At 34.0% G+C, this 15,851-nt stretch overlaps 1 protein-coding gene across 1 annotated transcript; it reads left to right on the top strand.

Annotated features, from left to right (window-relative positions):
* The first annotated feature begins 250 nt into the window (after window positions 1-250).
* On the top strand, window positions 251-15,582 carry LOC149702138 (uncharacterized). Its single transcript, XM_089867068.1, has 5 exons — window positions 251-583; window positions 14,086-14,129; window positions 14,187-14,714; window positions 14,768-14,989; window positions 15,062-15,582. The coding sequence occupies exons 1-5, from the start codon at window positions 541-543 to the stop codon at window positions 15,179-15,181; spliced, it is 957 nt and encodes a 318-aa protein (XP_089723194.1). The 5' UTR covers window positions 251-540; the 3' UTR covers window positions 15,182-15,582.
* The last annotated feature ends 269 nt before the right edge of the window (window positions 15,583-15,851 follow it).

A 15,851-nucleotide genomic window follows, 5' to 3' on the forward strand; every position in this document is an offset into this window, starting at 1 on the left:
GAGAGAGAGAGAGAGAGAGAGAGAGAGAGAGAGAGAGAGAGAGAGAGAGAGAGAGAGAGAGAGAGAGAGAGAGAGAGAGAGAGAGAGAGAGAGAGAGAGAGAGAGAGAGAGTCTCAGAAAGATAGTAAGTAAGTAGCGAGCGCGAGCTGCAGGACTTGACCGAAGCGGCCCCTAAGGAAACAGAAAGTATATAGTACCCGTAACACGATTCAACTAACCTCAGTCCAACTTCTATCCCCCTTCAATAAACTACAAAATCTCAATAGGTACGCCAAGAAATAAAGAAAACTTTTATCGGAGTTGAAAGTTTTCAGTCTCGCATTTTGTTCTTTCATTTCATAAGGATAGATTGTGTTAAAAAACAGTCCGATATATATCGTCAATTTATAAATTATCGATTGAATTTAAAGGATCGTCGGAATTGTCGCGTTCAAAGGCGTTGAGAAAAACTATTAATCGTTCCGAATGAAACAGGACCCTTAAATTTTAAATTGTTTTCTATTTAAAGAAAGCGAGTGATTAAGTTTAAAAAAAAATAAAATGAAAACAACTCGCGGAGGAATCATTTTACTGGCGATATTTGGTAAGTTTGCAAATATTTTAATTATTTTATGAAGAAATTAAAAATAAATAAGGCGTGATGATTAATTATATTTAGTTTAATTTGATTTGATTTGATTTAGCGTTAAAACAAATATTGGCGGCATTAATTAATATTTATTCTTTAAATTAATTTAAAAATCGTGGATAAACATTTGTTTATTTATTAAACGTTAGATTCCGGGATGGTCAAACTAATTATATAAACATTTCGTTTTTTTAATTAATTAAAATAGTTCCATTAGAAGATCGAGCCAGCGAAACTTCCTTTAATTATAATTTTAATCACGGTAATCTTAAACCGTTATAAATCAGGAATAATCGTTGCACGCGCGCGCCATTAACATTAACATAAATTAATATCTTTAATATTTTTCGTTTTATATTATTTTTTATTTTTAATTGATAATACCGGTTGGGAGGGGGAGGTGGGGGGGTGGCGATTTTGTAACGGGTCCGCTTTATACGGGGTCATTTCCTATATAGTCCATCAAAACCCACGCAACGTTTCCTATGGAAAGCCTTTTCAACTCAAAATTAATAACTCGAAAATCAAGCGAGAATTTTAATTCTACCCCGTTGCAAAAAAAAATTCGCTCAATCAGATGGATTATTAAAAAGTTAATACACTCGAGAAAATCATTATTTGGAAATAGCTTCCGGTGGAAGAATAACTTTGATATAAGCACCGGATATCGCTCCTTGCATGGTCTAGGTAGAATAGAAAAAACCATCAAAATTACGTAAAAATGGGGGGCCTCTTAATCGTTCAAAATGACTTTTTACGAGTCAGGCAGATCACTCAAAACTTACTCTAGGAGTACAGAACTACTTCTTTTAGCGCCATGTAAAACATTAGGTATCAATTCGCCCTAACATTTTGTCAATCGCGGTTTTGAACTAAAGGTTATCGTGGGAAAATTATTTTTATCATAAAACACGTGACACCGAAGGAAGGATGACCTTTACAAACTTTTAACCTACACCTACACTAAGGGAGGTGAGCCCGAGTATTAAAATACTTAAGTCAACAACTACAGGAAGATATTTGGAAAAGTCAAAATATCTTTGGGATTAAAGTTTGTTGGAAAATATAATTTATATGGTAGGTCGGGTTTGTTCTTAATTCTAAGTTAAGGTAGAGGGGCCCCGAATTGGTGGTAAGCTTTATTTTCGTAAGGATAAATAGCTTATATTTGGATATAGGGCCAAACCCCGGGCACTCCCAGAGCGTCTTTTAAACGTGAAGAAGCGCTAGGACGATTCCCCATAATTGGGACGAGATATTTTGATCAGCTCGAGTGTCCCAAGAACTTTCCAACCTGTTTTACTTTTAAGGATTTTCGGGCTCTATTTTAGCGTAAAAGCGAACCAAATATATATATATGTGGACTAGACAGTCTCTTATCTCGAAGAACGCGTTATTTTTGGGTAAAAGTCAAAATATCTCTCCCTCTTACGATATTTGAAGGGGAAAAATAAGAACTCTTAAAACCGAAGGTTAAAATCAAAATACCGTCTTTTTCTAAGCGCGTTTTCAAAATGATTTAAATAGAATGGAAATTACCACGTTTTGTTATTTCTTATTGTATAGTTGTTGTACGGACATATTTACGTACCGAATTTTGTAAGAAAGTGATTTCCCAAGGTTTCCCCTCCATTTATGCATGCATAGACACTTTAAAGTAAATTTGAAATGCATTAAATCACTATACACAAAAAAAAGTGGTACTTAAAATTATGTTTAACAGATTTTTTACGAATTTAAAATTTACGTTAACATACGGCGATTTAAATCGGAATTCTAAAAGAGTAGATCTTTAGAAATTGGCGAAATTACGTTTTATACCTTCAAATACCATTTTTAAAGGGTAGATCACCAAGTACCTATTTTTTATAAAGGTGACCCCGTGAACCCTTCACTTCCCAATTCTTGCAGCTACGTAAAACTAATCTTCCTACATACCTTCCTTTATAAAAGGTGTTATTCCCATTAAATAGACTAGAAAATTCGCCAAAACATTCTCACGGAAAAATGATATAATAATTATTTATTTCGTTTAATGATTAGCTCGACCTTAAACGTATAGAGACTTTCACAAATCTCTGGGTCAAACAACGCGTTATTAAACGTACAAATTGCATTTGTATACTTTAATAACAATGATTTGTCTTAAAAACATTCGCCTTTGGGACAGACACACCGCGCGTTCAGAATTATGGTAGAGAGCGCGGTTATTGCCCTATTATGATTTCCAGTATAATTATTTTTACCCCGAAGCAGCCCAGAACAGAACTACACTCCACTCCTCGTATACAGTTGTATTATTATTCTATATATTCATTGTGTACAACCGGCAGCTAAATAATATAAAAAATTAAATAGGAAAATTTCTACAATTTCATAATACATTAAAAAAAATACCTAGAATTAAAGGCGCAAATTTAATTCAGGTGGAGTCCCTTTGTTCTCCGCTGTGATTTGGGATAGACAACGTTAGCCTCAAAAATATACTAATTAGGATTTTTAACGGGGGTTTTTTTATACGACAACTATCGTTAAGTTTTGTTTGGAATAAACTGAAGAAATCATTAATTTATGGGCAAAATAAATTTGATTTTTGAATAAAAAATTAACAATAAGCAAAACGGTTTTTTTGACTATATTAAAATAAATTTACATCAGGAAAAATATCAATTAATTGCTTTAAAATCTATCAATTTAACCGCGATGATTCATTAAATAAATTCATTAAATCTCTCAATTAATTCAATCATCAAAAATCGCCAGTATCAAAATGCGATTCAATCACTCAAAGTTTATAAACTTGGCGATCATTTATCGGCGAGGATCGAATATGTTGTCAGGAAATAAACTTTGAAATAATTATTTCTTCAAAATTTCAATTAAGAGTCTAATGACCCGTGAAATATCTCTTTATTATTCGCCTTTACGTATAAAATACCTTCGGGTAAAAAAATAACGAAAAGGAGAAGCTGATTAAAAGCTAAAGGGCAATACGAATTTGATTAGAATCTATCAACCCGAAATAATTCCCGTTTTCCAAATGTTTACGCTAATAACTTCACTTTCCCCAAAACGCCGCCATCAATTAATCTTAGTTGAAGTTAAAGAAAAAAAAACCCAATCGATGAGATGTTATTGATTAATCCAATTTCGATATCCAAGTTGTTGGGTTTTCTTTTTAAAGATAATTAAAAATCAACTGATTCCTTTTTATGTCATTAAAAGAAAAACGTTAAATCCAATTTCATTTCAAACATCGGCGGCAGCGGCAATTATAATACCTATATACAACTGGAATTTGGAAATCTTAACAATTACAGGCCCTGGGAAATTCGTTCGCGAAAGGTTGTACAAATTGTTATGAATCCGATCTAAATAGTTTAGATGGATAAGGAAACGTAAAAGATTTTTAAAAATGCCCTTAGAGGAAGCTGTGGCAACGAGCTACGTAGCATCAACTCACTCGCCTTTTTTCTAACCTCAAAAATCGCCAAGAAAAAAAAATATGTTCCAACTTCTTATTTTTTTTATATTTTTCAACAACTTTAGTTTAAATTGGGAATATCACGATATTTTCAATTTAAAAAGGTGAAAAAACACTTTCGTTTAATTTCCCGGTAAAAATATCAATGTTATATATACGTTACTTAACTCTCCTCCGACTTAATAATAATATAATCTTAGATACTTCGTTTTTTTAAGTTTCCCCTAATTTTAATTAAAGTCGCCGCGCGCTGCTTCAATATTTCCCTTTTCCTCTCTGTTTTTAAAATTAAAAATAGGACCTTATTTTAGCTACGTTCGTTATTTACGTATATTGGTGTTGTTCCCTAACGTATTTGGCTACCCCATCTAATGACCGGTACACTGACCATATCATAATGATTTCCGAATTTGGGTGCGGACACGGTTTAAGCCACTGTAGTTTTTGCAAATTTATTCCTTTTAATGTTTATTTTGTTTTAAAATTAGCTCCTATTTTTATTTGTAGTTTGTGATCTAACATCCGCTTTGGTGTAATTTTTCTAGCCAACTTTAGTAGTTGAGGATTCTTAATTTTGGTTCAAAAGCAAGTCTCTCAAATACTACGAACGACTACGAACGCGATTGACTACTTTAAAGTTTGACCCGCTTATATGATAATTAATAATTAATATTTAATTAAGTACTTGAGTTAATTTAATTTTAAGAGATGATTAGCGCAAAATAATAGTTACTTAACTATATGCCCAATTCTCTAACCCATATAATATTAAATTTGCCTAAAAAATTACATTTCCCGGAACCAAATTGATAAATAATTTTAACTATAGCATATCATTATGATAAACATTTACTAATGGGGTAAATTAAAGTTAAGACTTTCTATCAAACATTTCACGCTTCGTTAATCACGTGACTGATACACAATCATCGCAGGATATCATCAAAATCCGTGATATTAAAAATATTACGGCGCCTTCATCATATAGTAGGTGATTAGATGACTCAACGAAGCGAGCGTTACATCACCGCGGTCGGAGGGAAGGGGGGTTCGTACTCGATTCTGCAGGTAACAACGTTGTCATTAAATTGATATTAATCCTTAACAAATTGAAATCGAAACTGAATTAGAGCCCCGAGGACATAAGTTATACTTCAATTTGGGCGGGGTGAGAAAATAAAATCTCGGATATAACATTAAACCTCAACACGATCTCGTTTAAATCGTAATAATCGTCATCGTGTTAAGTTCGTGGTGATCATTAAGACGATTATGAAATCGACAATGAATCGAGAGACTTCGATCTGGTTTAACTCAGTTGTTTTGACGAAATTAGCAAATGCAACCCTTCTAGGCTTGCGTGGGACGAATAACAATAGGGTCAGATTCCCTTTAAACATCTAAAAATAACCCAGCCTTGATATTGAAATTGATTCGTTTTAATATACCTCCGTCGAGTTTAATACTAAATAAAAAATTTAAATTCCTTCACGACAATTTGAACCACCTACGTGAAATACGTGTTAGAGTCCCACTCGAAAATTGCTCGAGATAAAAATTACATGGAAATTTCACGTGTATAAAAATACACCCCAATAACCCTGAGTACGTAAACTTGGAATTTAAGTATATTGACTTTCGTTTTGTTTATGAGGGGGTGGGGGTTTTACGAATTCGATTATGGGTTCAACGATACTTTAAGTGCACGCAGAGTGCGGTAATAGACGCGTAAAGCTTTTCCCCTTGATCGTGAACCTGCGCCGAGTCTTTAACTTATTATTTCTTTTCTTTTGTTATACTATGTATCTAAGAGACTTTAGGGTTAAGAACTATACGGCGTGCTTTACTAGGGGAACACGTTTTGGGCGTTCATCGAGAAGCCAAAGAGGCTCGCTCTAAAGGGGTGGTCCATTCTTGTTTCAAAACCAATTTGTCAAAGAATCGTTCGTGACGCGAGTGTGTGTGTGCGTGTGAAGTGATTCGACCACGTGGTTTCGTTTAAATTGCCAGCCAGAGAGATATCACGTCGAGCGAGTTTATTTACGATACGAGATTATCATCGTAACGATGACGATTTTCGATACGCTTTTCATCGTATTGATTTATGATCGAGTGCAATCGATCGTACGATTGTAAAATATGGAAAAATCGTATTGAAAGTATTTGAGTACTTACACGATGATGTCCGGAAGAGCCAGGAATCTGAGGCCATCTCTTAGTCACTATTCATCGTTTACTTACCTAATAATAGAAAAGAAATTTAATTATCTTAAATTGCTATTAAAATAAATATATTAATGATGAAAATATGAAACGCACTTTAAACATGGTAATGAAATATTTTAGAGTATTACCCCGAATTTACATTTTCATAAAAAATTCTAAGCAAAAAATTATAATTATCATGTTATTACGGCTAAACTTGGGATAATTTAAGAGGGTGATATACGCTATGTTTGTAGGCGTGGGTGCCTTCTGCTTCCAAGGTCAGTCAGCCCTTGATAAAAAATGGCCAGCCCGCGTTTTATTAAAAAACATACCGATTAAAGTTAGATATATTCAATTTAAAGAATTAATATACCTACATTTAATTTTTATTTTGTTCAAAGTTAAATCTTGAATGCGTACTTTAATCTCAAAAGGTGACCTTGCCCAATGAATTAAACAAAAGCGCGCGGTGGACGTTTGAAGGTCGAATTACAAAAGGTGGACCACTAATTACAGTCCGTTTTAACGCGAGAAACGCCTTGTCACACACACATCTTTTAACCTTAATAACCTTCAACTTAATAGAAAGTTTAATTTTATATTTAATTTCATTATATAAGTATTTGACATAAGACACGTCCCACGTGGGTGGAATAAGCTTAAGGTGACCTTTACCGAAAATCCAAGAGATGGACAAAGAAATATAAATGAAAATTGCAAAAAAGAAAACAGAGCCAAGTTAATTCGCAATTATTTCAACTGTAATTTGAAATTTTATTGTTCATTGATTGAATCAAAGGATAAAACCTCAAACAATAAGGCAGGCGTTGAAATTGTCAGAGCGCGCAATTCAATTGCGAAAATTGCTCAATTCCTTCTTTTTTTCAGAGGTTATTTCCTTTACCATGAAAACCTCAACCTTGAAGTTGCGTAAAATCCTAAATTGCTGAATAAACCTCGAAGTTTGAGCTTAATTTAACCCGAGTTATTTTAAATTAAAAATATAAAAAGCCATTAATTTCCAGACTAAAATTAAACACTTATATTTATATTTTTATAAAATAAAATATATTTCGAACGTTACAAAATTGGCACAATATTTTTAAATTTAGGTATCAAAACCTGAGGCGGAGAAATTAATTTTTCTGACACATATCGAGTGGCTGCTGCTATCTCTTTTTGGATTGTGTTCAGGGTCGAACCATTCATAAGTTCTTGTCGTAGACCCTAGAGCGAGGGCGGATTCGACCAAACGAACCGAGATTGCAAGCTTGCCTTAAAGGCCTTTTAACTCAAAATATTTTTGGTATAGAAAAATTAGAAAAAAAGGTTAGGAAAATGTATCGAAATTTATCTTAATATACCCTACTACAAAACGTGAATTATTATTTTTTCACGCAATATTTTTGACATTTTCTAAATCTTTATATCCTTATTTTATTTTTTATTTTTTATTTTCGAATTTTCATTAAATAATAAATTCCCGGGGGCTAATAGACATCGTTATTATGATTTTAACATTTCACTTTACCCGAAATTAAAATTAATCATATTCAAAATGCAAATAATTGTACCTAATGATTGTTGCAAAAAATATACGAGTACTTATACTTTGGGAAATAATTTAGAATTAATAGTAATTAAACTTCGTTTTCCTTATTTGTAATAATTTGCATTAATTTGTATCGAGGGACACGTAATTATTTATCGACAGAAAACTTAAATTACTAATTATTTTAAAAATTAAAAAAGTTTCCTTTTAAAGTTTAGGAATAATTTAAGGCGAAATTTATTTGGCGCAAATCTTTAATCATTGAAATCGTTTTTAGTAATGAGTTTTGATTTCTGGTTTCGAGACCAGTCCGATCACTTTGAAATCCGAAAATAAACATAGACTCGAAGACACCATTCAACCATTTCTATTTGCCAGCCTTTCTAGGAATTAACTCCAATTGAATGGATAATATTGAATTAGGATAAGGTCGAAACACTCGTCGGGTCATTAATGGATCCATACCGAATGCGACAATCGGGTAATATTACCAAAATATATATATATATATATACAGAAACAAGGAAGTCAAGACAATTACGACCCTCACTTAAAGAAGCATTTCCAATATAGCGATGTTACCAGCCATAAGGGTTCAACTCAATACTCCCCGATCAATATTTGAAGTTTTCCCGGTTACAAAAGATTTCGGCGCACTCGGACTCGTGCTAGAAACTGGTCACGGCAAAGTGATTAACCCATCCGAAGAGCGACTTTCACTCAGGATTATTTCCAAATCGAGTATTTTTTATGGGAAAACGAATTTTACAGTTGGAATAAAAAAAAAAATAAAAAAAAACCGATTATCTTCCACTTTGAGTTGAGGATCTTGAAATCGGTAAACTAGTTGAATGTTGAATCGATTATAGTTTTAAAATCCTTCTTCGTTTAATATTTTACCTTTCAAAAGAATAATAAGCATTTCAAATCAATACGAGTAGCCGTTTTTAGTCGCGCCACGCTATCGATCTTGAATGAAACTATCGTAAACGTGCCCGCAGTTGTAGATGTAGTACAACCAAGATTTGATACCCAAAACTTATATTAATTCTACTTTATTTCAGTGATAGTTGAGTCCAGTTATTAATTTTGAGAAGAGTAGTATAATTTTGGTCGACTAGCCAACTTGTTTTCTTTCTAAATGATTTTTAATAGACGCGTAGAAAACCACTTTCATCATTTATTTTCCACCCGCTCATTTATTTAGTTTGATTTACGAGCTACCTTAATTCGTAAGACATTAATTGTTAAGTACAATTCGAATCTTAGATTGGTGAAAAATTCTTTTACGGAAACCAGTAACTCTGTGGGAATACCAGGGCCTTGTAAGAGTGTAGGCGGGTATAGCCCGTGTCAAATTGCAGTTTCCCTTGACGGGGACGAGCGCCGTGTATCAATTAGGAACAATACGACGATAAATAATAACGAAACCGCATGTCTCGTTACCATATATCACCACTACCACCAAGGTATCCATTAAATATTTCAAAGAAAAAATGAGTTGAACTAAATTGTAGCCCTCGCGTTCTACTTCTGGCGCGCGTCCGGCCAGCCGGGTCACCCAAGAAAGATGCCCCTTTTAATACTTTGTAATAGTTTACGTTAAGTATATAGTGGCTTGTAATAGAGCTTGTTAGGAGCTTCGTGTTTCACGATTGTAACGGGGCCAGCTACCAACTATCAATTTTATAATTTTATAAAAATCAGAATTATTAAATACTTATAAATAATAAACCCCGGTTTTTTGTTCCGGTATAACCTACATCAAATATGCGCCGCATTTCTTTACTATCTCAAATATTAACCAAAGTTTAAACCATTAAAAATCTAGCAATTACTTCTAAACCACTTTAGCCTATGATAGATGTCAACTCTTTCTTTACTTATTGAAAGATGTTGAATAATTGGCTATAAATTAATTAAAGCAGTGGGAATTTAAAACTTCAACTAATTACGAGTTTCGTAAGAAAAATATATCATTTTAAAAAAATAAACCAAGTTTAAAGGGGCATTAACCCTAGCCATATTTTTAAACAAAGGTATAAAATATTATACAGTCAAGTTCTTTTGTTATATTTAAAAATGATAAGCTATTCGAATCCGTTTTCACGAAACTACACGTGTAGTACCAAAAATAGAGCCCTAACACAGTGGCGCAGTATGCCTTGTAAATCTCTTCGTAGATATTTAACATAAACTTAATACCCGAGTCACTTAAGTTGACTTCCAAGTTCGAAAGGTAAATTTTGCCTTCAGCTAAGTAATAAGGAAATAAAAAGTGTATTAAGAGGAACAAAATTTGTATAAATCCCTGCGGAATAGAGGTAGATCGGGGGAAGCAGAAATAGCCGGTTAACGGGTGTTTAAAACACCACCCTCAAATGGGCTTCCATTTAATTCGGATTCCAATAGTGGACGGAGAAGGGAGAGGGCGTGGGAACCGTTTATAACAATATGTGGGAATTTTTAATACCTCAATGTTGTTTTGTTAAGAATCTACCTTTAAGTTAGGGTACGTTCGGATCCCCGGGCCATTTTAGACGTTGGATTAAATATATTATTGAGAAGGTTTATTCCCCCACTAGCTCTAAATCCTCTTTTGATAAGGAAACACCTTAGGTCTGGCGTAAGAGACATACACGTAGCGCGGGCTAATTAAGTTTAAAGTTCTAATGATTCTATTTTTGGAAGGTGCAAGGCCGTCGTCATACGATTTGACCTCAAAATATTTTCAAGTTCTTCGATTTATCTTTCAGAAGTCTATCAGATTCTCCGAGTAAGGAATCTCCTTACAATTTGACGTTAATACCAAATAAAAACTTCGAGTCTCGTACGCTTCTGTTTTTTCTTCTTAATTGTTATAATATATTTTTTTATCGATGAAGTAACGAAATCTTTAAGTTTATGGGGGCAATTAATTTAATACGCTAGGCATTAATCGCGTAATTAATCGGACACGCCCATTTTTATTAGCAATTAATTGCGGATTAAATCGGTCATTTAAAAAAAATAAGTTAATCGTCAGTAATTCCTTAATTTCGATGTCAACGTTTAAGAGAGATAAGATTATTTCTAGGTTAATCTATGAATTAATATTAAGCGATTAACCTCGACGGTTCTATCAGGCACCCAAGGTTGGGTCATCGTTGTATATTTATATTAAGAACGGGCCACTTTTTGAACCCGGGTACTGAAAGGGTTACGGTATTTCGAATTAATATTGTCTCGATACAAAGCTTCATAAACCCCCCTCGAGTGCTTACTTGACTGAAGGTCTACGAAATGAATCACCCTGTATTTTTAAAAACACTCAAAAACACCGTACGTAGCCGCTATAACAATTGACCCACATAAAATTAAAAATATACCTCAGATTTTTAAATAATTTCGAGATAATTAAACTTTAGTTAATCGCTTTATATTTCGAGGATATCTATCATTTCTCCGTCAATTAAATAACGTATCGTTCCCCGGGCAGGCAATTTCATTATCCATTCTACGGCGTGATATGACACTTGACCACAGCACCGAGGGACACTTAATTTCTCAAACTAATAATTAAAGTCAAATTTAACTTCTTCACCACATTTCCCATGCACTTGGAAAGAAGGCCAAGTATTTAATAAATTAGTCGAGTACGTTTAAAGTATAATTTTCAAAATAATAAAATATGAAACCTTTTCTAGAATTTCATTAACTGTATACAAGGACGTTATAGTTATTTTGTCTTCAAATGAATCGGGATTTTTCTTACGAAACGTATTTAATTGTAATTAATAAACAATTAAACTAATCTCCTTTTAATCATCACCAATAGGGAAATATAGATAAATAATTTTTTTATTAATTTAGATTATTGGGTGATATTCCAATAACTATAATTAAAGCTAAAAATAAATATTAAATGGTATTAATGATATTTTAATAGCACGTATTGTATTTTATCAATAGACAATTTTAATTTTAATTACGATAAATGTCGTTAAATCAAGGACGGAATCATCTTCATTTAATTGTAGTTAAATATAATTTTGGCATCAAACTAGAATCCATTCACGATTTATTTATAGTTAAGCGAAAACTATAGTTAGTTAATATCAGCGTTTAATTCAACATTAAGAGTTTTTAATTAAAATGTAATAAGCGCGTGCAATTAAGAAAGGGTATTTCAAAGTCCTTAACGAGGGCGTTCTTCCGAGAAAAGCTGAAAAATGATCTAGTGAACCATTAAAACGGAATTTCTTAATATTACTCTAGTTGGTCCAAATTTTAACATAAATTTTCAATTTTTGCGGATACACAATGGACGATTCTCTGAAGGGGCAATTAAAATGAGCGCCTTTCTAATTAGCCGTCAAAACAAATTCTCAGAGGGCGAACCCATTAACCCTAACAAGGCCCGGGCCACGCCACGCACGCCTGTGTATAGCGCCATTTATCCAAAACAATGGCCACGCAATTTAATCATAGCTCAATTAATTCTGTCAGAATTTCAAAATTGGAAGACTACCCCTTTAAAGATGAGTTCCAATAAAAAGAAAGCGTGTCTCGCATCAATATGTCTAATTAAAAATTTTCCAATTTACAATTTTAAAGAATTTAATTTCTAGTAAAGTATTTAAAAAGTAATTAATTTTAAGGGATTTACTTTTTTGCTTCATTCTTTTAACACGGAACCAGTTTTAATTTTTTTGGAAGACGCCATTAATTCTTTTTTATATTGTAACGATTAATTATATTTACGTTTGTTATAGTTTAATTCTTGTATTTGGGACGGTATAACCAATATTGTTCAAAAATGATTAAAAGAATTTAAAATCGTTGTCCCACAAAAAAGAAAATTAAATGAAGAAAGGAGTTAGTTATATAATTTAAAAGAAAATCCTGAGGATTTCTATATCAGCCCCTGGGGGTCAATATAAACCGAGTAGAGAATATAATCCTTCCACGCCATATTATAGGTTAAAGGTTACGAAAGATTACCCTACATAAACTTTATCATTTTTATACTTGACAATTTCTTAATTCTCTCGAATATTTTAGATGATTGATGACGTATCATCAATGGTACGAAATAATATCTGTAATTAACGAATAATAAATAAAGTTTTTTCCTGGTTAGAATTTTCCCAATCAAAATTAATATTATTACAGATATTCTAATGACGTTTATTTGTCGAGTCTGTAGTATTTGAGCGCTCAAATTTAAGCCAAAATAAACATTTAAAAATCAAGTCGTTTTCATCTTGTTATAAAGTATTCAACTTTTTCTCGTCGGTTAATACACGACGTGTGGAATATATTTTATTAAAATATGTATTTCGCTTCCGCCGCTCCAAGCGTTCCAATTATGCCTACATCGTAGATACAGATACGCTATCCCCGATTCGGTTTCATTTTCCAGAGTTATAAGTACTAGTAACATTTCTTTTTTAAAGCTGGTTAATAAGAAAGAGAAGTTTTGGCATGTCCTGGAGCGGCGCGAGGAAAGTGGTCACTCCGTAATGACTGTAATCACGCCAGGCCCCGACTCGTGTCCGCTATTAATAATCAAACGCGTAATTCTATACCCTTCCCCCCTTATCAATCTCGCAAACGTCGCCTGAAAAATAACTCGGAAATAAATAAACTAAATAAACAGGCTTCGTCGAAAATAATTTCATTTCGGAAAAATTGATAAAAGTGTGTAATTACGCTACAATCGTGTCCACTAGATCAATGATACTTTCTCCCAAAATATACGCGTTTAATTGGCATACATATATCTAAGAAGGGTTTCTCGGAACTTGGGTTAAGACTATAGGTTGGCACGGCTTAATGCAATAATTACTCTTAGCTTAGATGTAAAAGCCAGATCAGATTCAATTTTTGCCGCCATAGATGTATAGCGTAGGTACGTACATACCTCCTCGAAGTAAAGGCGTTGGAATTTAAACAAGCGCGCTTAGTACGGCTTTTGTTAATTACGTATGTTTATAACATATTTTCGTAACTATCTTTCAAACAAAAACCCGGAAGAATCTATTTTACTATAGGGATACGATGGTTATATTTTAAAGGGTGCGGAAATACGCTGGCTTAGTGACCATAAATAAATTATAATTAAACTCGACCGAACCCTAAAAATGAAGAAATCATTACTTAATCCTTCGCATTAGCGATACATTGAAAGCCAAAAATATTTCATACCATCTTTATCTTTATATTTTTTAGGTCTGGTTGCGTGCGCGCCGAGTGAAAGCCAACCAGAATCCAAGGTAATTAACAATTAGTTTAAAATTATGTTGATATTTAATTTAATACATATATTCCAGTTTTCTCTTCGTAAGAATGTCACCACGAACAAAGTTCACAGATTAACGATTCAACTTCGTAAACCGCGACTGAGAACCACCACTTCCGCAACTACTACCACTACAACGACGGATCTTCCACCTACAACAACGACAACGTGGCAGGAATTGGAAACAACGACGATTTCGGACGAAGCCGTAACGACTACCTCACCCTTTACAACACCTACGACAACGTTAAAACCAACAACGAAAGCGCCGGTGGACATCCTCGAAGGGGCTTCGACCGAAGAGAAGCACTTTGTCTCTTGGCCACACAGAAGGCGACCGAAAACGCGACGTTTCCGGCCCAAGGCACCACCCTCAACGACGTCGAGACCCTTAGAGAAGCTGAGAAAACCCAAACCATCCAGGCCGGCCATGTACAGTTTGGACGGATTCGTACCCAAACCTTCTTTGAAGTTTAAACCCACGACGGAAGCCCCCGCTGACGTTCTGGCCTTCAAAATGGACTTGCAAGCGTTGGGTTCTTTCACCAGAAGGAGCAAGGTACCGAAACAAACTATTTGTCATTGAAATCAAATCAAATAACTCGCTTTCAGGTAAAGTTCACGAATGACGCGGGAGACGATGAACCCCCAATAAGGAAATACAAGAACAAGAAGAATCTGAGCCGAAAAGCCTCAGCCGGACGTTACCGAATTTTCCACCGGAAGGGACTTCCGGGAGTTGACTTCCCAGTCCACGATTCCATCCCCTCGACTTCCTTCGACTGCTCCCAGAAAAAACAAGGAATGTACGCCGACCCGGAAACACGTTGTCAGGTAAAGCCAAACAAACACTTGGCGCCACGCAGCCATATTAAGCCGGGATTTGATCCACCATTTACATTCTAGGTGTGGCACTTGTGTCCCGGAGGAAGTAGCCAACACCGCCACAGCTTCTTGTGTCCGAACGGTACGGTCTTCAGCGAAAAGAAGGGTGTCTGCGATTGGTGGTACAACGTCGACTGCTAGTTTTTGCGTTTAACCCCAACCAGAACAATTGGTTTAATTAAACGGGACCAAAAGAATAAACAATATTAAGCGGCCATATCACGCCTAGATAAACAGACAGACAGACAGACAAACAAACAAACAAACCCACTTGTATAATACTCCCCCCCCCCATCGCCAATTTCGCCTCTGACCAGTTCCGTTGTTGGTTTGTATTTTTACGTTTTTTTTTTCTTTTGCAAATGTTTTTTGTTCTTACTACAGATATATTTTACAATGTAAACTTGTTTTAAACCGTACCCGAAGTTCATCAAAGTATCTTACTTCGAAGTAAGTGTTAATGAACTTCCGGCGAAATTACTTATTGTATTTTGTTGAATGTAGAGTTACGTTAGATGACAATTTTTCGTTTTATGTCGACAATCAAATTTTAATACCGCGTTATTTTTAGTATAAATATTTGGTTAGACATTTTTACCTCAGCGAATTCTACCGTCTTTTTTGTATATTACACAACAGAATTCGGTTTTTGTTTTAATCTCGTTAAATTTGCGTAAATTTATTTTCTTTTTTAAAGAATACGAAACTTAATAATTTCAATCGATGACATTCGATAGAGATAATCGAATTTGGCAATTTAAAATTATCTAAGATTATATTATTTATGCCTTTGAAATATTACGTTGTTTTA

This window comes from Phalangium opilio, unplaced genomic scaffold (assembly GCF_054372755.1).
Source record: "Phalangium opilio isolate 3A_F unplaced genomic scaffold, DU_Popi_V2 ptg000017l_1, whole genome shotgun sequence".
In the NCBI taxonomy this organism is placed as follows: Eukaryota; Metazoa; Arthropoda; class Arachnida; order Opiliones; family Phalangiidae; genus Phalangium; species Phalangium opilio.

Bases quoted from the DNA above. Each gene is read 5' to 3' on its own strand.
- LOC149702138 (XM_089867068.1), top strand. From the start codon at position 541: ATGAAAACAACTCGCGGAGGAATCATTTTACTGGCGATATTTG. The intron at 14,715-14,767 runs GTACCGAAACAA...ACTCGCTTTCAG, and splicing joins CTTTCACCAGAAGGAGCAAG to GTAAAGTTCACGAATGACGC. The intron at 14,990-15,061 runs GTAAAGCCAAAC...TTTACATTCTAG, and splicing joins ACCCGGAAACACGTTGTCAG to GTGTGGCACTTGTGTCCCGG.